This window comes from Melanotaenia boesemani, chromosome 22 (genome assembly GCF_017639745.1).
Source record: "Melanotaenia boesemani isolate fMelBoe1 chromosome 22, fMelBoe1.pri, whole genome shotgun sequence".
Lineage (NCBI taxonomy): Eukaryota > Metazoa > Chordata > Actinopteri > Atheriniformes > Melanotaeniidae > Melanotaenia > Melanotaenia boesemani.
In genome coordinates this window covers 15313169-15339301 of record NC_055703.1, presented here as the reverse complement: position 1 = coordinate 15339301, position 26133 = coordinate 15313169, and the positions used below count along the sequence as shown (strand labels likewise).

General features: G+C 37.8%; 2 protein-coding genes across 4 annotated transcripts; one reads left to right on the top strand and one right to left on the bottom strand.

Annotated features, from left to right (window-relative positions):
* The first annotated feature begins 1279 nt into the window (after nt 1-1279).
* On the top strand, nt 1280-18976 carry LOC121633817 (ALK and LTK ligand 2-like). 2 transcript variants are annotated; one of them, XR_006009126.1, is made up of 7 exons: nt 1280-2017; nt 2609-2952; nt 3283-3336; nt 3558-3638; nt 3737-3811; nt 5853-6349; nt 18964-18976. XR_006009126.1 is itself a non-coding variant. In XM_041976083.1 (6 exons), exons 2-5 carry the CDS (start codon nt 2661-2663, stop codon nt 3799-3801), a joined length of 492 nt encoding a protein of 163 aa, XP_041832017.1. In that variant the 5' UTR covers nt 1280-2017; nt 2609-2660; the 3' UTR covers nt 3802-3811; nt 5853-6665. The 2 variants fall into 2 exon arrangements, 1 of the variants encoding a protein (XP_041832017.1); XM_041976083.1 differs by lacking the exon at nt 18964-18976 and having other exon boundaries at nt 5853-6665.
* Nucleotides 10919-26133, bottom strand: acp1 (acid phosphatase 1). Of its 2 annotated transcripts, none has more exons than XM_041976084.1 (6): nt 26068-26133; nt 24607-24680; nt 23717-23830; nt 16407-16468; nt 15488-15593; nt 10919-11241 (listed from the first exon to the last, which is right to left on the bottom strand). In XM_041976084.1, the coding sequence occupies exons 1-6, from the start codon at nt 26108-26110 to the stop codon at nt 11164-11166; spliced, it is 477 nt and encodes a 158-aa protein (XP_041832018.1). In that variant the 5' UTR covers nt 26111-26133; the 3' UTR covers nt 10919-11163. The 2 variants fall into 2 exon arrangements, with proteins under 2 accessions (XP_041832018.1, XP_041832019.1); XM_041976085.1 differs by lacking the exon at nt 23717-23830 and adding an exon at nt 23533-23646.

Sequence of the window (26133 nt, the reverse complement as noted above, 5' to 3'; positions counted from 1 at the left end):
CTTTTCAGTAAGTGCAGATGTTTGATGAGATGTGACATGCAGCAGACATGGATCTCACAGTGTAAATTGACTAGGCTTTCCTTGATTTGGCAATTTGATTATCATTTTGTATTGAAATACAAATGAGTCCAATCCAGCCGACATGCTGGCTGATTGAAATGTACAAATGTGAAGAACATGGGGATGACTATGTGGAGTCTGCAGAATGGCGCCACCTGTTGAAACTGCTCCTTCATGGAGCGATAGAAAAGATTTAATTATTCTGATACTGATTTGGAGAGTAATAGTTTTTGCAGTTTAGCTGGAGAAAAAGTACATACATCTAATACTGAAGTCTATAAAGCCTGATCATTTAAATTGTGCAGTTTATTTTAATATTTAGAAGATCAGCAGCTGTCAGAAATTAGTCAAATGTATTGCTTCGTCTGGCAAAGCTGTTTTCACTTTGGTTCTCCAGGGTCAAAGGGGACCGCTTCAAATGTTTCTCTCTGTTGCACACCTCGTTAAGTTGGATGGTGAGGTCATAAACCAGCTCAGGACCTCCACCTTGAATCGGCACCTAGCTGTTCCCCCAACCGATCAGTCACTCTAGATTTATGCTGGTAGACGCACTGAAAGAAGAGATGTGTCTTACTGGATTTGTCATGAACCTTAAATCATCGCCTCTGATCTCAATGTCAAATAAAAGAGAGGGAGTGAGAAAACAATATCTGGATGATGTGAATCACTATGGAAATTAGATATCTCCTATACCTCAGCTACTTATTTTGGTCTGCCATCACACCGAAAGGCATCGCGGCTTCCGATCAAACACAAAAAGCCTGACTTTGTTCAGAAAGGAGGTTTGGAGTAGGGTGACAAACGCGCGCTGTCCTTTCAGCACCAAGGTTTCACCCAATCCACGGCCAAAATATCCTAACTTTACTCAACTATGTAGTGAAATAACCAAGCTGTCATTGCAAATAGGCTGAAATAATCAGATTATGACAAAAATAGAAAAATATGCCCAAAATATTTGGGTTACTTTAGTAAAGACCGCAAGAAATAAATACACAATTTCTGAAACTTGGCTTTATTCGGGTTAACAGTTGGACTTTAGGAATTGAGGAGGTGCACCTGAAACGGTCCGTCTCCTTTCAACACGCCTTGATTATATTGTAAAGCCTCACAGGTCCGTGAGATTTGAGGGGGTGGGCATGGGAGACTTGCACGCCCTGACTTTAAGAAAGCTGTTCCAACCACCGAGTACAGATTAATCTGAATCGGGGAGAAACCTCAACAAGCTGCACTTTACTCTTCTGACCAGAAATTGCAGGCAATAAGTTTTTAAATCGTATTCAATTTTCAAAGAATCATCCTTAAAAGGTACTTAATTGGGTTTCAATTTCCATGATGGATGTAAAACGCGCAATGGCTCTAAATGAGGTTATGAGGATCACAAGGGGGATATGGGAGCATTTCCACTAAGATGCTGGTATGTGTGCTGTACACTGGGCTGATTGGAAATTTCAGTGGAAGTATTAGTGGAGGAAAACGCTTCCTGTAACCGCGTATCGCACAGATAAATGGAGCAACGGAAAGGAGGGGGCGCAGAAAACTTGACTCAGCGTACAAGTGATGGTCAGTCAACTCATGTGGACTTTCCTCTTCAGGTGGATCACATATGTGGCGGAGTAGCCCACAAGGGACAGGTCACTTCGTCGGCGAGGCAGAATAAAAAGTGAGCTTCACTTTGAGGAGACGGGTCTACGACTACAGCGAGGACGCACTGGGGATTTGGAGAGCAGGATCTTTCAGCTGTTTACGCACTCTATCTTTGCACTCTGTCGGTGGTCAGAGGATGGCCGCAGATACTCATATGACTTCAGAAGCTTTATTTCTTCAAACATAGGAGTAGACTTTAAGAGGACATATTTGAATCCGGACAGGAGCACTAAATAAATCAAATTACGCACATTATCAGTATTTTCCTCTGGAAGCACCGGAAACAACCACCAAATTTAAGGACTTTATAAAGGTAATGAAATTTCTAATCCACAACTTATTAAACTCTTTACCATTATAAAACTTTATTCTTATGGATTATGTTGTTGCTAATCTTCTAAGACAGACTTGCCTCATAACTGTCCACAGCTTCGACTCGCAAAACCTTGATTTGAATAAATCAAACTTCAAAGATGACAGAACTTAACAGCTGGTTTTGTCAAGGCATACAGGCAACACTGTGGTCAAGACTGATTTGTGACACTTGTTCAAATCCACCAAACAAGCATTAAATCTGTCTTGTCTGCAAAACATTTTGCCTACTGAAGAGTTTTGCGGGATGTGTGACATGTGAATGAAATGACAGAGAAAGGGGCGATTTCACATGTTAGACTTCGCAACTCCCATCAATTGTGACCCTATTTGATGCGCACTTGCCAAATTGGCCCCGTTGTGACTTTTACTTTGTGGCCCCTTGTCATAGTCTTGTACAGCTGTTTATAATGGCTCATACAATATTGATAAGACTGTAGTTGGAACTGATCAGCGTGCTCACCGTGGGTGTTACTGGATTCTCTCCATTTAAGGTAGGAAATTTGACATTGCTCCTCGATCTCTCCCGCAGGTGTCTGGAGAGAAGAAAGCTTACTCCCCCTCTCCTGTCCCCCACGGGAGCTATGAGCGGACCGCGCAGGCACGTCATTATGGGACTGGTGTTACTGTTGTGCACGCTAACTGAGCACTGCAGCGAGAGCGCGCCCTCGACGGCCCCCACGGTGACAGCAGCGGCGGTCGGCGGGGTCGCGCACCGGGACTTCAGGCGAATAGTAGAAATCGTGAAACACGTGGAGGAGAACCGGGGACGCCACACCTCGAAAACGGAAGCCCCACAAACGTCACGAGTGGAGAGCTCAACGTTGGAGCAGAGGGATTTTCGAAACAGAACAGAGAGAGGAAGTCAGGCTGTCGGTGAGTGTCTGCTTGTTCCCTGGGTCTCAAAGTGATATTGTGAAGTTAAGGATGCAGCCTATAGGCTAAGGATACTTTTTCTATTTATTAGAAATAGCATCTGGCATGCTGTGCAGATGTTGCACATTGTCTTTGTGGGCCTTTTGTCTTTAATGGATGCCACTCATGGTGATGCTTATCCTGGTTTTGGTTTTCAAATGCACCCTTGATCTATTGTTGTGGTGGATGCTTCCTTTGACAGGCCTTGTAATATAAAATGCAGATATGTTGCCACAGGCCTTAAACGAAAACCTCTCTGACACTCTTCTCTCGTCTTCACTCTTCCAACAGTTGTATTTCCAAGAGATCTAAGAAAGAAGGAGAAATTTCTGAAACACATAACAGGTAAGGCTTCAATGAAAGTTGCTGCTGTGACCAGTGTGTGAAAACTAGAGACGCGTTTTATAGACTGATGAGTCCAAAATTTGACATGGACAGTGACCAAAGCAGTGAAATATACATGAAATTGAATTACAGCCTTGAATAAAAACCGTGAAACAGATGTTAGTGCAGGTGTCTGCGAAGCTGGAAATATGCTTAAAGGTCGCTCTCATTTCCTCTGTCAGGTCCGATTTACTTCGGCCCCAAGTGCAGGAAGGATGTGTACAGACTTTACCACCACACCAGAGACTGCACGATACCTGCATGTAAGCTGCTCCGGCCCTCTTATAAAACGAGGAATAACTTTGTCAGTCCAATGTCAACATGCTGTATGACAATAACCCGCTTTATTTTCTCTTCTCAGACTTCAAAAGATGTGCGCGACTTCTCACACGGCTAGCCGGCAGCCCACAGTGCACAGAGGGGTAGCACACACAAGGTACCACAATGCTTTCACCTCTTACTCAAACAGAACTGCTTCATAGAGAAGATTAAAACACGGAAAATCATCAGAGTTTTGACAGGGTAAATGAGTGGCAAGGAGGGAGTAGATTAAAAAAGTCTAAGAAACTGGAACAGATTGGTATACTGTGATTATTCTATAAAGATCACGATTTAATTTTGTTGTATCACAATTATAGAACATTACAGGCTCATGATGTGTTCTTTGGATTTGTAGATCAGAAAAAAATGTTGCAGCTTTAAAATGCATTCACATTAAAGTAAGCAAGGAATTGATCACCACATAAGATTAATCAGACAATATAGTGTAAATACAATGTGTAGGATTTACACTAACAGTGTTCTGTAAGATATTTCTATCAACTTCATATTTCATCACTTTTCAGAGGTAAATCTTGTTTCTGCCATTTTAACCAGTTGCTTCACTTCTATGCCAGTATTGAAGATTTTACCTTTTAAACACAGTTGTTTCCTGAAATATTGTGTTGAAGATTAAGTTTAGCCATAAACAGATGCATTTAAATTCATTTTAATAACTAAAAACTCAAGAAACACATTGTGAATCAGTGAGAAGATAAACCTCAAATCATTAGAATCCTCTAGAAGTCTCAGTTCAGGATTTGGGATGTCACTGATTATTTCAATCTACAATTAATCGCGGTATTAAACACAACGATTAATTTGATTCATTAATTGTAAATATTCGTCAAAGAATTTCTCAATATCATCTTAACAGCAGATCAGTGCAGCTTCCTCATGGAACAAAAACAAAGTTACACCACATCCGCATGTTGTTGCTTGTGTTAAAGATCCCATATTACACTTTTTTTAAAAAAGGGGTTTGCGAGTCAATAGCAGTATCCATTACCAGGGTGAGTGGTTATTTCCTTTTGTGAAGTCACAAAGGGAAAGATCTCAGACTCACGCATTTGAGCACACATTTGACAAAAGTGGAGCAAGCAAGTGAGAGAGGAAAGAGAATTTTTTCATTTTTAGTCCTCATACACAGGCTATGAGGACACATATGACTGTTAGAAAACCTTTAGAAAGTGAATTTTGCATAGTATGGGACCTTTAAAGACCAAGGCATCATTGTGGAGGCAGGCTGTAATCATGACATAAAATACACTACATAAGCTAAAAGTAAACACACAAGCCTTTTTAATTTCAGATATCTGGTCTTATTTATTTATTTCCACTGTTTTAGTATTATTTATGTCTCAAGCAGCAGCTCTTATGCTAAAGGATAGCTGGAAGTCAAAGCTAGCTATATGTTTTTCCTGTGTTTCAAAATTCTCTATACTGCTTGAAAAGAAATGTTCAAAACCATTTTTATAGTGTAGTTAGGCAGGTAGAGGTCCTGTAGCCTTTTCAATCTGTTTGCTCTGAGAGAAATCCAGAGTTAATATGAAGGATGTATTTGTTCTCTGCAAAGTAGGATGTAGATGGAATGAGACTTCTTGGTTACTTTACTTTGTTGTTATATTAATTTGTTATGTTGGAATCCAAAAATAGAAATACATCAAACTTAAACACCTATAAGGATATATTTATAGTACTGGGAGATTAATCAACGCAGAATAATTGTGATAATCATAAAATCGTGATTATTTCATTGACAATAATCATACCAAGAAAACCTATATCTGTGATATGCTGCTTCAGGACTTAAGCTTGCTTAAGGAAAAGTGGTCAATGCCACTTTTGGTCAGACTTCCTTTGACTATTGCTGTATCAAAAAAATGTAAAAGGAATGAATGATCACAATCATTCAAGAGTCACAAAGCTTTCCAAGTATGGGCTCATAAGTTCACCGTGCAAATCATGCTGTTCAGGAGACACTCAGCATTTGTTCTCAGTGATGATACGTTTTCTGAGTCAACACACACAGCCTCTTGTGGCGGCACAGCGAGACTGGCAGATGTGTGGCAAATCAAGTTTCTTCTTGTATCATGTGTGTCTTTCTGGTGTTGCCAAGATGAAGACGGTGCTGAATGTCATTCTCTGTTTTGTTGCAGGTTGAATGCAAACACGAGAACTCCAGAAGAAAAAAAATACTTTGGGGGAAATAAATGTGCCTTGGGCAATAATAGGGAAGCCTAAACCCAACCAGCCCCACTGACTTTAGGCACATACTGTCCTTCACTCAGGTCCCTTCTGCTACGGCGTGAATTGCTACCAATCACCACTCTGGACCTTGGAGGTTATGGGCGCGACCAAGCAACAAAACCCAGACCAGGATAAAGATGAAGGGGGTGAAAAGTTTAAAAAAGAAAAAAAATGGTGACTTGGAGAAGAAAAAGACATAGTGGCTGACATAAACAAACCACAGGCCTTTTTTTCAGCTGGAATCCAAAAAGATGCCATAAAACAAATGAAAACAACTTCACTACATCTATATAACTTGTTTGCAATTAAGTTACCTTGTCAAGAGTGTTTCAGGTTGAATCCACTCTTTCTACTGCACTACCTAGATTTACCTTTAATTTTTTTTTTATTGTTATTTTTTTAATAAGTTCTCACAGACCCCAAGCTAGCAGTCCCAGCACAGTTTCACCCACATGTGCTTTGAACGAACTGTGATTAAATTATTAATTGCATGATCATTTTTCTGCCTCTTTATGCAACACAACAAAGAAAAAAAAAAGCGAGTTTGTTGTATGTCACAGTCCTCCTGTGGATCTTGGGTAAAGCGTAATAAAGCCTTTATTTATGTATTTGACTCATCACAAGGTTCCACTGTACATAAAATATAGGCCATGATCATTTAAACATGTGAATAATGTAAAGCAAAGCATAGGAAGAATCCACCTAACTACCATAAATGAACTTGACCGGCATTTAGCAAATGGGTGTTATATAAATATATATATATATATATATATATATATATTTAAATAAATTATGAGATTAGTACAAAATATTATCCTGTGCAGCATTTTCTTTTGCATTCCCATTTTGAAATGAAGAATGCTGCATGATGGGATTGAGTCCTGGGACTGCAGAGCCGGTGAACTTCCCACTGTGGCTTCAGACGGGCAGTTAAAAAAGGTCAAACTCCGAGAGAGCAAAGTGTTTTTTTGGTTTGAAATAAACGTTGCAAAATCACTTTCTATGTGATCACTTTCCAGAATGTGAGTCAGCACATTTCTGCTGTTTTTATTGCACTGAGAATCCCCTTTTAAAGGGTTGCTGATTCACATAACAGATTTTAATGGTATCTGTCCACAGCAGATGGTTTTTGTTGCGTTTTGCTCAGGTCTTGAGATTGTCATTATCAGCCATTATTAGCCACTTCATTTTTTTTTTTTAGTTTGTTTGTGGAAAAAAATAATCATGAACAACAAAAAGACTGTGCAATGTGGTGACATGTCAAACTTTAATGGGAACAGCCTTCACTGATACTTTAAGTGATACTTCTATGTGCTCGCACTGTACTCAGCAACACCTGGAAAAACCTGACCTGTCCACAAATATAATGTTGTAAGTACTTAAAAATGTCTAGAAAATAATATTTTTGCCTAGAATCTTTATACTAACAAGAAAGCATTTGCAAACATTTAAGTGTACAGTGTGACAGCCAATCAGCAGCCACAAGAGCTGAAACCTGAAACTGAAGAATCCAAATGGAAACAAGTCGGCATGAATTCTTTGCTTGTTTGCTTTTCTTACTGACATGTCAACATATCCAAAGTGAAACTGCCAGCCCCCACTTTGGATTTATTTCTTAAGACAAAGACCACTTGTCAAAATGATTAGGCAGTATTTTCTGAATGAACAAATCATGCGTGAAACTTAAACGATTAGTTCTCCAAACTAAAAATAAAGTATTTTTCTTTTTCCCAAATAGAAGTGGTGGAAGAAGCACTGAACTGAAATCCTTTCAATATAAAAAAAAGGGGGGGGGGGGGGGGTTCAGTTTTCAATGCTCACGGCGTTGCACAGCGGCACCTCCTTCCAAAAAGCGTGTCCATGTTACTCTGGTTAATCTACATAACATGCTGTCAACAGCTGTCAGTGAAAAAACGTTCAAGCAAAGTTATACTCCCGATGAAACTTATTAAAAACATGAAGCATTCGTGGTGGCCCTAGGCCCTCTTTGCTGTGGAGCTGTGTGTACTGTTGGCTACGTGGTGTTTCCTCCAATTGGATCCAAGTGGAGTTGGCTGTAATCCGGTACACCTGGCCAGTATAGCAAAACGTTGTCTTTGAAACCCGTGGGCCTACATTTGTCTCCAGGCCACGTGCCATGTTTCTTTTGCATTAACCCTCCTACTTTTATTTTAAATACACTTCAGACTTCTCTTTTATCAATATGCTTGTTAGTTCTCATTAAGCTGACTGTCTCCTTGCTGCTATAACCCAGAAAGAGTACACAAAACAGTCAATTTTGGGGGACCCTGCAGCATTTAGAAGAAGAGACGCAATAAAAAAGTGTTACCAAATCAACAATTTAGTGGCAAGCGGCTGTTTCAGAGCATCCGTTATCTGTTAAATGTCCCAGTGGGCCTAATACATATATCTAAAGAAGATTAAAACTGCATTCCTCAGCAAGTGGAAATCCTCCAGTAACCAGTTGGTTCATCTTTCTGTGAACTCCACCCTTGCTTAATGATTTACAGCCGTTTTCCCATCTCCCACTGTAGTGATATCAAAACTCTACTATGAGGAAATGAATTGCACTGACCTGTTGTTGTTTGAATTAGTGATGGGTAGATCAGCCTTGTGGGAGTAACACCACTTTAAAAATAAGTGGTGACTGGCACAGAGCAGACGTTCAGTCTCTTTAAATGATTAGGTGATGAAAACAGGGGAAAACATTTTTCCTTTTTCTTGATAATGACAAATTAGTAACATCTATTTTTTCTTGATTGGTTTGCCAATATCAGGATAACCAAAACATCCTAATGAAACACCACTAAAAATGTGAATATAGGCAGCAGGAGTGTATTTAAGTTACAGTTCTAGATTCAGACCCTTAAAATATACATCCACTGGACAGGTTTCCTGCTTCTAATTTCAGGGTTGGAATAATCATTTAGTACAAACAGAATGCAAAGATTCATCATTCATTTAACCCAAAATTTATTTGAAACAGTACAAAATATATGTAAATTGTGTTTTTGAAATTGCTCATTATGAATTTGTTATCCAAAACAGATTGAAAAAAAAGAGAGGGACAGACAGAGGTGCATGAACAGTGTGGAGTTTGCATGTTCTCCCATGTATGCGTGGGTTCTCTCCAGGTACTCCAGCTTCTTCCCACTGTCCACAGACATTTCATTAGGTTAATTGGTCACTTTTAAATTCTACCTAGGAGTTACTGTGTTCTCTGTGTTGGCCCTGCAATAGACTGGGTGCACCCTGCCCTTTGACCCTGAATTGGATTTAGTGGTATAGAAAATGAATAATAAAAGGGACTGAGACAACACAAGTGAAAATATTGTCATGCAAAAAAACAAAAAAAAAAAAGAATAAACTCCCACACTCTACTCAGCTACTTAATCCAAAACACCTCCAAAGGACTCCTGAGTATTTAAATGGTCTCTCAGTCTATTTCAGTAGAATTCACAATCATGGGGAAGGTTGCTGACCTGACAGTTAAGAAGAAAACCATCATTGACTCCCACCACAAGGAGGGAAAGCCTCAAAATGTAATTGCAAAAGAAGGTGGATGTTCTCAAAGTGCTGCATCAAAGCACATCAATAAAAAGTTGAGTGAAGGGAAAAGTGCGAAAGAAAAAAGGTGGAACAACCAGCAGGGATGACCGCAGCCTGGAGAGGATCATCAGGAAAAGGCTGTGGGGGGAGCTTCACAAGGAGCGGACTGAGGCTGGAGTTCGTGCTTCGAGAGCCACCACACACAGACGGATCCTGGACCTGGGCTTCACATGTCGGATTCCTCTTGTCAAGCTGCTCCTGAACAGAACACGTCAGAAGCGTCTTACCTGGGCTAAAGCAAAAAATGAACCAGTCTGTTGAGCACTGGTCCAAAGTGCTGTTTTCTGTTCTCTTTTCATTTGGAAATCCAGGCATCAACCCAAGAAACTTAAAGTGCATTGTGAAGCTTCCACAGGCTGTGATGATTTGGGAGCCCCATCACCTGTTGGTGTTGGTCCACTGGGCTTTATTAAGTCCAGAGTCAACTTAGCCGTCTACCAGGAGATTTAGGAGCACTTCATGCTTCCTTCAGAAAAGCTTTTTGGAGATGCTGACTTTGTTTTCTAGCAGGACTTGGCACCTGCCCACAGTGCCAAGAGAACCTAAACCTGGTTCAGTGATCAAGGGATTACTCTGGCCAGCAACCTCTCCTGACCTGAACCCCACAGAAAATCTATGGGGCATCACCAAGAGAAAGATGAGACATCAGACCGAGCAGTGCAGAAGAGTTGAAGGCCGATATTGAAGTATCCTGGTCTTCCATTACACCCCAGCAGGGCCACAGGCTGATAACATCCATGCCACGCCATATTGAGGCAGTAATTCTTGCAAAAGGGGCTCAAACCAAGTACTGAGTTAATGTGGTCAACACTTCTGTATTGGTTTCCCCTTTTAAGATAAATTAAGTTTGGCACAATATTCTAATTTTTTAGTTGCAGCATCCTACAGAAGCATGCAGAGGTAAATGTTTCAGAAGGGTTCACAACATGCGTGCAACATCCCAATCTTTAAAGAATTTGTATTAAAAAAAAAAAAAAAAAAACAGAATAAATACATTTAGAGAGTGGGTTTTGGCATGCCTCTGCTACTGTGTTGTTCAAATCAACTGCATCTGAGGGCATTTAGTGTTTTTGTGGTTTGTTACATAAAGGATTACATACAATGACTTTGTCAGAAGACGCTGCAGTTATATCAGACTCCTTCTGTATTAAAACTAAGTCTTTCTTAAGCTCAATTTTATTCAATAACTATTTCCCATCGAGTTCTGTAATGTTTTGATACACTTTAGCACCAAATATTTGAGAAATATCTTCTAGTAGCAAAGCTTTAATCCAGTTACAAACACCTGGTGAACACTGAAGCTAACTGGGAACGAGTTTGACTTCAGTTTCAAAAAATAATTTACAAGAAAACAAAACAATGTCCAAATTACCTTTATTTTCATGAATCATCAGAACCTACAGTCCACAAACTCAAAGGTGCAGCATTGCTCTAAATGTACACTATATGTAGCTTGCATTACATTTGAAACACTGACACAAAGTAGTCCAGTGGTCGTTCAGTGACAGCGCCAATGTTTTCATACAGATAAGTGCTTCTTTTACATATTAGGTTGATAATTCATCATTTATCAGACTTAGATGAAAGATGTCGTCAGAGTTGCTGCTGTTAGGAGTTCGCCTCAAGAAAAGCTTTGCAGCATCGTACACACTGTTCGTACACCTTTTCAAAGTCTTCATCACTTCCCTAAGAGAAAAGGATTAGGGAAAAGAGAAATAAAGTTTCAGCCAAGAGCTCATCGTTAAATCACTACTTACATCTATTTAAGCTGGCAAAAAAAAAATGGACATAAAAGCAAAGACATTTATATGCGTGTAAAACAAAAAGAAAAAAGGTTCATTCTAGAATGAGGATTGAAAACACACAAAAGCAATAAAATTATAGTTTCTAGCTCAACTGGTAAAAAATTTTCTTCTCATTAGGAGTGCCAAACAGTCAGGACTGAAGCCAAGTGGCTCTAGCAAAGAGTCGTGTAATGCCAAAAGAAGCAAGGGTGCTTTTCTAATTCTACACGTTCCAGGTCATTGTGGTTTGGGCTCAACTGGGTAACAAATAAGGTTAGACGTTTAAGAAACAATTGAATCCTCTCAAAAGAATTTATTTCGTGGTGGTGCTAAAAGGAAAGTCGCCATAAATTAATCTATTTCAGAGCCACAAATGATTAGACCAAACTTTGTGCCAACACATCTGTTCAATTTTCAAACATTTCACTTAGGGAAAAAAAGGTTCTAGCTACAGGAGAATGTTGAATTGTGGACCAACACGCTGACAGGGGGCTTCTAGCATCACTAACAATACATTTAGTAATGTCTTTCAAAAAAAATAAGCCACATCAGAAAGGCTATACTTCAGTTTTCTGACAGTCCTGAGAAGGGATTAAATAAAGTTTCTGGGTCCGTTTATGGGTGAAAAACAACTGACATTCAATGTATCAGCTTTGGTACAAAACAGAAAAAAAGTCCAAAGGATGTGAGGGATGTATTCAAGCTACAATTTCATCATTACATCCACTCTAAAGAGAAAATAAACATGTCTGTATTTATCCTGACAGAATGACAGCGATAGTCTGGCTGCATTTTCGCCCGTTTTGCTGTCATGCTATGCGGTCGCCAGCGAGGGACCATATCTCAGTACTGTCAAATGTCCAAAGTGCTCACAACACTCCAAAACCACACTTACTATCAATTAAAGTAAGGAGACCTATGAAAACGCATTTTAACTCAATTAGCTACATAAAGAGACTGAAGGATAATATAGTACAACTGTCTACAGTCATATAAACAGTTGTAAACCACAAGCTCCTCTTCCAGCCACATCCCTAATATGATGACTGTTTTATTTGGGACCCAGATTCCAAGACATGTAACTAATTAGTAAAGATAGAAACAAATGCAGCATGATTTTCCAACAAAGCTAGCTACACATCTTCCATCAAGACCATCCATGATAATTATTTATTATGAGATGTGTTAATAGTTGTTGAAACACTTTCTGAAAACATATAAGCACGAGGATGCATTTCCTAAATGTATGATAAGTTATCACTGCTGCTCTTTCAAGCCTTTCCCTCCTTTTCTTTCTGCACTTTTCCAACTTCTGCTTTTTTTCACTCACAACCCTGGAGAAGATAAAAAGCAGCCAGGAACCCCTGTCCAAATCATCTGGCAGAGCTTTCAGCTGCAGAAATAGCATGTGAAGAACAAAAGAGTCCAGTGATTAATGGAGCGTGAAAAGCTAAACCAATCGGAAATCAGAAAATATTTCTTACGCTGACATCCAAGTAATTAAGCAACAGTTCAGTACATGCACTGTTCTGTGGTGTGGACCGATCGGGTGGGACAGGGGGTCTTTAAGCAAGCAGCTGATCCCTTTTATTACTACAGTCCGCAGTTTTGTCTTGTTTTGTTTATTGCATGAAACGTGCCTAGACCAGATTCCAGTACTCCCTGTAGATGGTGAATTGTCTCTACAACTACCACGTACACCTGAAGAATGACACAGGCCATCCAAAACCATAATTACAAATAAATGACTGTACTGTGTAATGTTTCTTGTTCTTTATAATGTCTATTAAACAATTCTCGTGATATGTAATCATTTTAAGAGGAGCACAGCCATAAAAGGAAGGGCTGAACAAAGCCCTTTTATGTTGCTGAATCCATTATTTATCACCAAACCGTTTTATATTTGGTTTTAGTGACCCCGGAAGCCATTTTTCTGAGTTTCTTATTAGGAGCGATGGGACCTTAAATAAACACAAACTCTTCTTCTGACTCTACTCGCGACTATTTTGTTTAATCTACAAGACGGATTTTGTGGGTTTTTGTTTAGTCTGTTCTCATATGTCTGGTTTGAAGCAAACAAGATTTAGAAAAGTGATGTTACAGATATTCACAGTCCATGCTTAATTAAGTAATATCTCTCACATCAGCATTAAACATTAACAAGAAGAGAGAGCATCCTCTGAAAAAGTCTTTTACAGTTTAAGTGTATGCATCCAAACTTTCAGAAGTTTCTCTTGTATTTATGAACCTCACCATCAACATGTTAAAAAAATTACAAGGTAGTTTTTGTGCAAGTTTGCAGACAAAAAAAAAATGGCAACATATCACAACAAACCATACCACAAAAAGGGATGAAGTTCAAAAGAATTTAAACAAAATAAGAGCTGGAGCAGGGGTCTCCAACTCCAGTCCTTGTAAGCTACTGTCCTGAGGGTTTTAGAAGTCTCCTACTACAACGCACCTTTTTCAGGTGTGTTGCATTAGGGTAGAACTGAAAACCTGCAGGAAAGTAGCTTACGAGGACCGGAGTTGGAGATCCCTGAACTGGAGTGTTTGATAAGCATATTTTTTAAGCAGTTTGCTGGAAATAAAATAGAAAATAAAAAAAAAAATTTAAAAAAGAAATTATATTGTATAACATTTAAAATTTAATTTTAATTTCAGTGCAAGCAGTGCTATGTTATATCAATCTGTGGTTGTTTATATTAAATAAGTTGCTTCCTCTTGCAAAGCTGTGCCAGTGATGTGCACTATTAGGCTAAAAACTTTTACAAAATGACCGATTGATGTTCAGGATAATTATAAAGTTTTTTGGTCAAATCTAACTATGTTACACCAACAATCTAAAAAGATCTGATGAAACATAAGAGGTTGTATCTTTCATTTTATAATGCTCCAAATCTTTTCAGTGGGTCAACCTGAACTGCCAGCAGCCAGTTTAGCACCTGCTTTTATTACACCCATGCTTGTACAATATGTGCAGCATGTACAGCAAAGTGTTGATAAAGTAGACACTAGTTTGGCTTTTTCTTTGCATAATTAGTTTAAAAATTGTATTAGTGGATGAAGAGGCAAGATGCATTCACTGACAAAGGTTTACATTTATTTATTTTTTTATTTTTTTATTTTTACTGGGTCTATGCAGTGATTTTCCATAACGGAGTCTGGAGCTGACTCATTCTGTTATTGACTTTTATTCTAGATTCTCTGACTCTAAGGTTATTTACTGTAGATCATTAAATTGCCTACTTTTGTGTGCTAGCTTAGCCTTTCATTAAATAATAAAAACCCCACAATTTTACTGTAGAAAAACCTCAGTGTTTCTGGGATGATGCTTTTATCTATATTATTTTTATCTTATTAATGTTTTGATAGCATCAAATTCCAACTGAACATGCATTAAAATCAAAAATATTTCTCAATTTCTGTATTAGATATGGTGTCTTTGTACTATTTTCTATTAAACCTTTTTTTTATGTTGATTTTATTCTATTTGTTTTGTTGTTGTATATGGAGAAATGCAACATTCAAAAAAGTTTTTACTTATTCAAAAAAAAGTAAATAAAAAATTTTTAAATTCATAGGTTGTAGTGAAAATTATAAATCCTACTTCCTTTTTTATATAAGCTGATTATGTTTCACATTCATAATGGAGTTAATGGTTTATGCACCTTCAGATGCACTGGAGGAAATTAGCAGATACACTAAAGTTAAATGAATTTTAAAGGTTACACAATACAATTATAAACACACAGGCCACACACACGATTGATCAATAATACCTAAACATGATGTTTCATCCTTTAGCTAAAATTACACGTACACAAGTGTTGCTTTTAGTGGTTGTTTAAGTTTGAAGTACTTACACACAATGTATGTACAGAGCACAATCCTGCAGACACAACATCATCAATGGCTGGGATTTCCAAAAAAAGTGTGTACTTCTTCCCACTCCTTTGTCTAACTTCTTTATATTATGATTTGATGATGCAATAATTACTATTATTACTTTTTTCATTATTTTCTTATTGTATAGTTTCTCTTTCGTTTGTTCATTCGAAATAGATTCATTCATTCATTAAGTATATCTTCTTAATATCATCTTCATTCAGTAGCATTAAATGTAAAGGTTTTGTGTGAATATTTACATAATATGGGTCTCTGATGATCAGCTGCTTCTGAGGGTCATAAGAACCGAGAAGTTCGATCTTTGCTCTGTAGTTTTTCACTGAGTTTGCCTTCCTTTTCAAGTCACTGTGAAGGCAAGAGAAAATATGTAATTCCATGAGAGCAGAGCAAGAGACAACACTTCAAGGTTTCAGCATGTGGCCTCTGGATTAGTATGAGAACCTTTTTATATGCTGTACAGGTGATGTCAGCATGCAAGTAGATAAGAAATTAAACATATCCTCCTGTTAATATCGACTGAAACTATCAACAGTGATCTATGTTATCTATGCAACAGAAAAATCAAACATTAGTTGTGTGCAAGCATTGTCCCAAAATAATAATAATATCCTTTAAAAGTATTCAAATTAGGAAAAAACTGAATATGCCAAACAGGAGGTCAAACATTTAAGAAATCTTTTAGTCTAGGGAAAAATATGTAGGGGTAAAAGGAGGATAAAAAAGTACCCAAAGAGCAAAGACGAGGCATCCAAAGAACTCAGTAAGCTGCTTACAGATCAGACCTGCCATAGGCATGTGATCTCAAAATGATCCCTAAACGTTCAAAGTAGCAAAAAATATCCCTCCCCCTGACCTTTGAAAAGAGATTAAGAAAGAATATTGCTCATTAAAGGGAGGCATTCACTAACAAGTTAGTTATATTTCAGTGCTGCCACCATTCTTATGTGAATAAATAGCACCGATGGTTGTTATGACTGTTGACAACCAAGAACAACCCCTTTCAAAGCAAATGGGTTTCATTGTTTTTTTAATCCACATCAGACAATAATAAGTTAGAGGAAACACTTAACATATGATACCAGGGTTTTCTGTGCCTGTGTGTCCAACTGTGATTGAAACTCTCTGAAAAAATAAACACTGCTGCTGAAATAACTGTACCTCAAATTGCTCTCATCCATGCAGAGAATGTACTCAAAGCTCATGAAGTCTTCTTTGGTCACCTGGAAGTGGGATAGAAATGCAGAACAAAGCAAATATTACTTTTGGATCAGAGTGGAAACACAGTGCAGACACTAGAGAGTCCCTCTGGTCCTTCAGAATGAGAGTCTTAGGCATTAAACATAGTTCGTTATCAAACAAAAACTGTCTTCTCTGTCATCCATGTATTTAGTAAAACTCTTTAAAATAGGCCCTGTAAGAGAAGTTAGTCTTCACAAAATCTAATGTTTGACTTTTTCAGAAGTAGTGATTTACTGTATTTGTATTCTGTAATTACTTCTCAACACAGAAGCACAAAGAATTATCCAGTAGTAGTGTAATCCAGTTAACGAATGCTGATCCTCACACTGTATCAGAGCTGTATTGCTTTACGGTAGAACATGTGCAGAAGTTCACTGTATTTGAAATAACATATAAACAATGAGCACAAAGTCATTTATCTTAATTTTGAGGGAATAAAAGGCACTGATCACAGTGAGCTTAGAGGTAAAGTTTCTGTTAAGGAGATACTTCCCACTCCTTAGCCAAATAAAAAGCTTACTTCTTCATCTTGTCCTGCAGAGGATTTCACTGCATCAAGCATAAAAGCTAATAAAATCGTACTATGCTTTCAAATATTGTTGCCTGAGGTATAGTAAATCATTCAAGATGCTTCCCAAAATTCTTGAAAAGTAGGTTAAGAAATAGGCCTGATGCCTATGTATATGTATGTATGTATATAATAAGTGTTATGTAAGTGAATATACTGTTGGGTGATGATTTCAAGGAACAACGATCAATAAACATAAAATAAAAAACAAGCTTGCTTGTCATTTTTAGAGACAAGTCAACCTGTTGGTAGAAGAAGCCAAAAATAAGAGGGGGGACAAAATAACAAGGTAGGGGGAAAAGAAAGCCACGTTTTCTTCTGATGCCATACTGGTCATTAGTGTTTAACTGCATTTATTCGTGCTCCTTCAAATAATCTCAACTTTCTTTTTCTTGTATATATATAAAAAAAAGAAGAAAAAAGAAAAAAACAAGCTTTTTCTTATTGAGCGTGTTTTTATTTATAAGCTGCTGTACAGTATGACCTTTCTTTGGGGATGTAAAATGTTTTGTCTCCATCTATTGTTGCCACAGGAATCTGATCACTTTACTTTCTATTTTTCACACTGAAGTTCACTCCACACCAGGAACAACAACTCATGTTCACATTGCTAAGCAATAACACTTTCTGTAAACGGTGATGCCAAACACACCATGTGCTCCAGCTATACCCAGGCCCAAAAGTGGATTTTAACAAGAATCTACTGCCCTGTTACAGTAGCGGTCTTCTGAGGAAAAGTTTTATTAATGCTTTTGTATGAGTCTACATCAATTTGATTATACCATGGCAATCAGAGGACTTCAACAAAGACAAAACTTCACAAATGAGATTGTACAGTCACCAAGCATCTTTGGGGGTTCTGTCTTTGTTTCAGATCTGAAATAAGAAAATAGTTTGAATCACAGCACACCTTGGAGCTGTCCATCTTTCAGCACCTCAGAAGAGAGAACATGACCCTGGCTGTACTTTGATTGGCTGTCAATTGTGCTTTGTTTTTGTTTTTTCAAATTTAAGATCATAAATTAAATTGCTCCAAAAGATTTGGTTTGCCACTTCTGTCATTAAAGTTGCGTGTCGACATTGTCATACATTCTAATTAAAGCAATCATAACTATCTAAAGTTATTGTGAAGAGTTAATGTTTTTGGTGTGAACAGCCCTTTACATCTCATGCTCTCACACACGGTGGTAATCTAAGTAGATCACAGTGCTTGTTGATCTCTGTGCTCCTGCTGACCTGGCACTCTCAAAGTTTAAATGAAGCAGCAATAATCCTCTATTTGAAAAACCCTCATGCAAGGTCTCTTTGCAGTGCTGGCTATGATCTTGGGTTGACTTCTGAAATATCTGGCTAAGAGTGAGCAGGGAGGCTTTCACTGCAAAGGAGGAATGAGAAGAGAGATTCATATTGGTTCCAGCTTAGATAGAAGCAGGAAGATAAAACCCTAATGAAGCCATGAGTGGATGGTACTGTACAACTAAACATAAACCAATGGGCCTCTTTCATGGAAAAACCTTTGACATGTTACTGTGGGAAAAGCATGGGTGTAGATTACATTTTGCTGATTCATGGTCAAAGTCCTGGTAATGTGTATACTTGTTTAATCTCACCATTAAACTATACATATTGTTGCGCAGACTGAACAAGCTGCTATACATTAAACATTAAAAGAAATGCCCTTCAGAGGAACAGGAAGTTACTGAAGACAAAACAAATCAACTTAAAATAAAAAACATGCAAAGACTACTGGAAAACGTTAGAAAACAGGTTCCAGCAGAACAGTGGAATTAAACAGATCACAGGCTTCAAGTCAAAGGTGGGATCAGACTCATGGAGGCTGCTGATGATGATGATGATGACTGATGGAGACCTGGACAGAGCAAATGAGCTGAACATGTTCTTCTATAGGTTCAGATCAGAATACTGTTCAGCAGTATCCGCCTCCAGTCAAACAGAGGCAGACCTCTCACCCTCCACGAGTCTATAGCTTTCCTGTCACACCTCCACTGTCACCCTGCCACTCAGCCATGGACCTTGACAAAACATTATCTCCCCCCACATCAGAACGCACAAAGCCTCCCCTTCCTGCCCCTCCAGCCCGTATGTTTCCTGCAGCCAGGCTAAGAAGCAACTGGGGAAACTTAACCAGAACGAGGTGGCAGGTCCAGATGGCGACAGCTCCAGGGCTCTGAAAACCTGCACAGAGCAACTATGTTGGATTCTATAGCACATTTTCAGGATTATCCCAAATCAGGAAAAAGCCCTGACTACAGTCAGGAATGACTACAGATCACATGCCCAAACATCTCACGTCATGAAAGACCTTAAGAGACCTTATTGGCTCAACAAGAAATGACACTTTACCTTTATTTGCCAATAGCCTTTAACATAATTTAACCTGCACCATTATGTGAGAAACTCCAGAAATTCCAGGTGGATATCTCCACAACCCCCCAAGATTTATCACTAACTAACTAACTAATTGACTAACTAACGAACTGAACACAGATGAACAAGAAGCTGAGTTCAAGAACTGGTCCTTCCTCAGACCCTTAGTGAGACTGGTTCTGGTGGAGACACAACTATGTGAGGTTGCTTTGACGCCAGCTCTTGGAGTTGTGTGTCCACCCAATGTCTTCAGGAAGGAGGATTCTTTCTACAGAAATGTATAACTATTGTTTTTCCTCTTGCCTCCCCAGAGTCTCTCCTGACTTCACGCGAGTCAGGACGACTCCTCTCATTACTTGCAAGTAATTTGTCTTTTGTTCATTTTCCCTTTAATAAATTGTATTGTACTTTTACTCATTCCAGACTCTTGGTAATTTTTCTACAACAGATGATAGTGGATTTCAGGAAGAAGAGGGGTAAGGAAAGCACCATCTACATCCTGAATGAAGGTGGTGGAGGAATACAAGTACCTGGGAGTTCAGCTGGACAACAGAGTAAACTAAAAATGCAACACAGAAGCCATCAAAAAGAAAAGACAGAGCAGACACTACTTCTTAAGGAAGCTAAGACTCTTCAGCATCTGACCTAAGATGTAGCAAGTATTTTGTGGAAAGTACAATCTGCTTTGCATCTGTGTCAGAGTCAGAGATTTGAAGAAACTGAACAGAAGGCTGGTCCTGGGCTGGAGACAGCTGGAGCCACTGGAGAGTGCAGCACAAGCTGTTACACATAATGGATAGTGAGAAAACAACATAGTGTGTTTAATGAGAGGCTTCTTTAAATACATTGCAAGGCAGTAAGGTTCAGAAAACTGTTCCTGCCAGCAGCTATTGGCTTTGACAGTCATTTAATTATTTAATGATGAGAAAGTAAAGAAAACACATTAAAATTTACCTCTTGGATAAATAGAGTATTTCACGAGTTACAAAATATCCCATGGCATTGTACTTTTAGTTTTTATAGTTTTGTGTGTGGGCTAATATATTGTACATCATACTGTTTCAAACACAATCATTTGTATTTAATTGTGTTTTTAAACATAATTATGAAGAACTATAAATCAAAGGCAGTGTGTTCTCATTCTTGACTGGTTCCTAATGGTGCCTAATTAAATAGAACAGACCAAACAGGGAGAATTTGACCACATATGCAACAAATAATCAACAAATAAATAAAAGAGAAAATAAATATGGTAAAAACAACAGGGTTACAAAGCACAAAAAAGACAGACTAGGATAAAAAATTACCACACATAATTTAAAAAGGATTTGTATTTATGTTCATATGGTTTTAGTCACTGATAATGTTATACTTGTTTAAGTCTTTAAAATGCCATGCACCATAACCAAAACAATGTTTATATAAGTATTTTTCTAAAACAGTGGCTTGTTTACTAATTTAAATGAATACATCATTTGGCAAAGGTGGCAGAAAAGCAGCCAGAAAGAAAAATATTTTTTGCAATATCAAATTTCAACAGAAAAAAGCCAGGTGAAATTAATGCCATTACAGCAGGACGATGGTAGTTTGGCAAAAGATTATGCTCATTCCTCAAACGTTGATTTAATAATTGATGAGTATGACATCAAAATTTCAACTCACTTAAATCTAATATCTAGCTGGCAGCTGTTGATAAAAGAAAATATAAAAACAAACACTTCACATAACTTGTAATGGATCACATCTGAGAATGTTTGTTTAATTAAACAAACATGCATGTTTGTTTGGAAACGCGGTTGTCTGCATATGGTCTCCTACTTGGCCAGTCTGCTGGCTGTAGCAGAAGTGCAGCAAAGTGGGAGCCAAAAGCCAGTGACCGAAACTTAAATGCTGATGGAGAAAAAGGGCAAAAGCTTGTCAAAGCTCATTGTGTGGATTTGGCTGGGTTTAAGCCAAGGGGTCTAGCCTTCCCATACCTGATTTAAGGAGATTAGATGCGAGTCTGACGGAAAAGGATTGCTGTGAGACAAACCAAGGAGGCGGGTGAGAACCTGAAGCTCTCTAATGGTGGAGGGCAAAAAAAAAAAAAAAAAAAAAAAAAAAAGGAGGAGGGTGTGCTTTAAGGGCACTGGGGAGTAGGAGTTGCTCTGAGGATGAGCCAGCACGGCATAAAGCCTGAAGGCCCTACATGAACAAACATCTTGATGTAATTTCGGGCCTGTTTCAGGATTTGAAACATGTGTGATATGGTGATTGCCACATTGGCTACATCAATATTTCATAAACACCACAGGTACTGACATTTCGCACAGCAGTGTGGACACAGAAGCAACCAGCAGGTTTTGTTTTACAACACAAACTGTTGCCAATGCAAACAAACAAACATATTTAAAAAAAACAATAATGGAGAAGAGGTCCTAGCTAAATCCTTCCACCCTGAGATGAACTTATTTGTGAAAATAAAGCTATCACAGCACAGATAAGCCCATTTGTATAAGCAGTTCGCCTAGTCACTGAAATTAGAGTTTTTCTTTTGTGTGTTTATCAGTTTTTTTTGTTATTTTGTTATTTTAAAGCTCTGGGATTAAGTACTCCTCAGCATCATATCACCACTCTTCTGCCAAAACAAAACTATGGAGAGCTGTTTAATTTAAAATTAAATAATAAATAAATTCTAAAATGAATAATTATCCCACAAAACAAATACAAAATAAATGACCTGCCAACAGGGCCCTAGTGGGAGGAATGCTTTGCTGTGATTCATCAGTCGAGTTGAGAATTCACCGTTCACTTCTTAAAGTACAGCACTGTGGCCACACCCAGACAGATAACCACGCCCCTTCATTTGAATATAAGAACCGTAATAAAATAAGCGAATCAGCAGTCACCTTTTCCTTTAAGATGCTGCCTAAAATGAAATAAATATATATATATTAGCCAATAAAGTCCAAACAGCAAAATTTAGATAGAATTTTTAGTTAGCTGTTTGCACAGTTTATAATGGAATGAAGAAATGGAAGTTAACTGGAAGAGTGGAGATCAGAATAATCTGCAAGACCACAAAAACCTGACAAAACAGTTGCCCATAGTATTGCTAAACTATTAAATGAAAAAAATCACTTCTAAGGTTCAGAAAGACATTTCAAATAAACACCTAAATGAAGCAGTTGGGAAGGTAGCGTTCACTGAACGCTGTAAGACCAACTCTAGTCAGACAGGCGGACATAATTATAAAATAGCAAATAACACAATAACATTTGATTTCAATGCTACGTTAGATAAATATTGGAGTCATTTATCCAAACTATTGTGCATTGACCTCTACTGTAGCATAAAAAGTTGCTGGTTATCCTACAGGTGGTGAAATGTATTGGAAATGAAGTGTTTCCTTCTTTCTCTGCAACCTTTTCCAGACTGCTGAGCCGTCCTCCACAACACCTTGGTCAACTTTTTTCTTTAACCCAAAAACAAAATAAAAAGAAAATCCGACAAGCATGTTTTAATCCGTTTGTTTGGAGGGAAAAACTGCCATGGTGTCCTACTCAGACAGCCTAATCTGCAATCCTCACAGAATCAAAACAAAGCAACACAAGCTCGTTGTTTTCTTTCCCTGCGGAAGTTGCGCTGATCTGCTGATATAATTCATGCATAACATTTCATATAAAGTGAGAATTCTGAGGGACTTTTACGATTGATTAATTGTAGCATTTAATACCACAATTAATTGTAAAATTAAATATTTGTAACCTCCTTACTGGACAGAGTTATCTCTAAAATCCTAGTTAGAGTTCATGAATAGTGCTCTATGTAAAGTTTTGTAATTTCCCCTGAAAAAAACATTAAAGCTTATTATTCTAATTGTATTTACAGAGGCAACCAAAACAAACATTGAACATACAAATACATTATACTGACTACTTGTTTGTGAAGCTGAAGTGAAACACCCATCTCCAAACTTCTTGCATCTTGTTTTAGTTTAATAGTTAAATCAGTCCAGAGTAATGTGTGCCAACCATTCAACTAACAAAGCAGCATCACATACAAACATATGAATGAGGTGAGAAGAGCCATGGGGCATTTGCTTTGTACCTGTCGGGCCCTGTGGCTCGTCTCAACGTCATGCTTCCTGAGACAGGCCAGACCGCGGGAGTCCGGTGAACTGCCTATATTCCAGTCAGATGTGGCACCACTGTCTATGACCCACTGCAACAACAGAGAGCAAAAAGGGGCTGCTAGCTACTTCTAAGAGAGGTGTAGAGGAGGGTGGTCGTACCTGCCTAGCCACATGCCTCATGGGCACGTCATGCCTCTTCATGCAGGCTTGACCTCGGTGATCTGGAGGGTTTCCTATCTCATAGGTAGAGGTGGCAGCACTGTCTATCCTCCACTAGACAGAGTAGGGCATGGGGAACAATAGCAGAAAATTTTCACATCCAAATAAGTTGTAGTTGGTTCAATATTTGCTGGTGGGCTCTTAGACCATGTCCACACATGCACGGGTGTGTTAACAAACGTAGATTTTTCTCTGTAAACAGTTGTTTTAGGGAATGTAGGAAAGAAAAATTGTTTTGCAAAATACCCATGTTAATGTGGACATGGTCTTGAGGATAAAACAGGAGGATCTCCACAGGTTAAATCACTGGCAAATACTCTGAATATTGTCTTTTCTTAAAGAGATCATAGATTTTTTTTATCTTTAATGCATGTAACAAAGACAAGACACAGAGACAAAAAAGCTGAATGACGCTTTGTATTTATTATTGTAGCTGTAGCTAATTTGCAGACCTTGTCCTCCCATCATATATTATTAGGCCAACTACTTCAATTCAGTTGTTAAACTGAATTGTTCAGGTATCTTATATAGGTTAATTGTATTTACCAAGAACCAGAGACTGCATCACTTCAGAATCATTTGATTTCATATGATGTCCACTAGACCTTTGTTTATGAAATTTATGAGAATAACATTAACAATTAGATTTGGAATCATAACTCTTATTTCAAAATAAGAAAATGAGTTTGATGCAGAATTACGGCTCATATTTCACAGTGTCACATTTCACAGTTGTAGTAAAAACAAAAGCATAACTAGTTTCTCACTTTTTTCTGCACTTGTAAAACCAAAAATTGCACAACACATTCATGAACTAATGATGACTTTACCTTATCAACAACACCAGAATCAGTTGCCATCTTCCTGAAGACAGCTTCAGCGATCGGGGACCTGCAAATATTCCCTGATAAAAAAAAAGCCACAAACATTAATGTGCTGTTTCAAAATATATAAATGACTTTATTTATATCTAACTGCTACATAACATTTAAAAAGTTAATGCATGAGACAAGATTTTTTCGCTAGTTTAACTTTGATTTATTTTTTTTTTTTAGCTGTGAAAACTTCTGTGTTTGTGCAGCTTTGTGCTGGGAACATTTTGATTTCTAATCCTATTGATCTAAAACTAACAGTGACATAAAATTAACAAAAAACATCATTATTTTTTTAGTCCATATTGTGACAATTGTTAGGGCAGGCTGAAATATTAATCTTGTAAAGACATGAAGATATTTTTACTGCATGAGATATAAGATATACCAATTAAACCAAAATGACTTAATGTTGTATTAAATAACCTGTTTCTTTTGTAAACCTTTTGTTAGAGTTTGTATCTCCCTCTGGAAGTGCAAGCAAACAAGGTGAGCTGTATATTTGCTCATAACATAACTGACATCAATTATATTAGTTGTTTTGTTTAGTCTATTGTAGGGCTACTTAATTCGGTCTCAGGAGGGCGGCAGCCTTGCAGGTTTTTTAATGTTTCCCTGCTCCAACAAACCTGACTCAAATTAGTGAGTCATTGTGCAGAACCTCATATGGTGTTAGGTCTATTTGAGTTGTTGTTTTAGTCCTTCATATATAGTTGGATAATAAGAGAAAATTTTCAAAAACCAGAGTCTTCTCTTAATACTTTATTTGATATGGTGATCATTGCCTTGTCAAATTGAAATACAACATATTTACTGGGCAATATCTTTTATACATTCCTAACACTGTAATTCAAAGTTATCTCGTCAATAAACACGTTCTGAACTGAAAATATTCTAAACTTACCTTTGGGTTCATCACAGTATGACTAAAATTAATTAAAAATTAATTGCAGGCTTAAATATCTTACGAGTTATCTGGAATTAATTAACTAGTGTAAGTTCCAGACAAATCTTTAAGTAAACATAATAGTGTATGGTATAAATGAGCAGTTCTGACAGTGGACATTGACCTAAAATAAATCAATAACTTGGTTACTTCCTGAATGAATGAATTAAGGATTTAATGAATGAATAAACAAATATCACGTGTCTTAAGAGATTGACCAAGGAATTTTATTCAATGTTTTCGCATTACTTCGATGTCACTGAAGTGAAGGAAGTTTAAACTTTGTATGACAGTTCAAACCCTAACCCACTGACAGTAGCAGTTTGCTAGCTAAAACACTCGTATTTGCACTCCTTTATAAACTTAACAAACATTATACGAGCCCATAATTTTTTTTTAAATTGATGTACTCATAGTATGAAATGTCGGTATAGAATAATGGCAACTGTAACCTTTCAAATGACATATCTTACCCAAACATACGAATAAAACCGACTTCGTGCCTGTGGACGCCATGTTGTTCCTAGGGGTCCTGAATG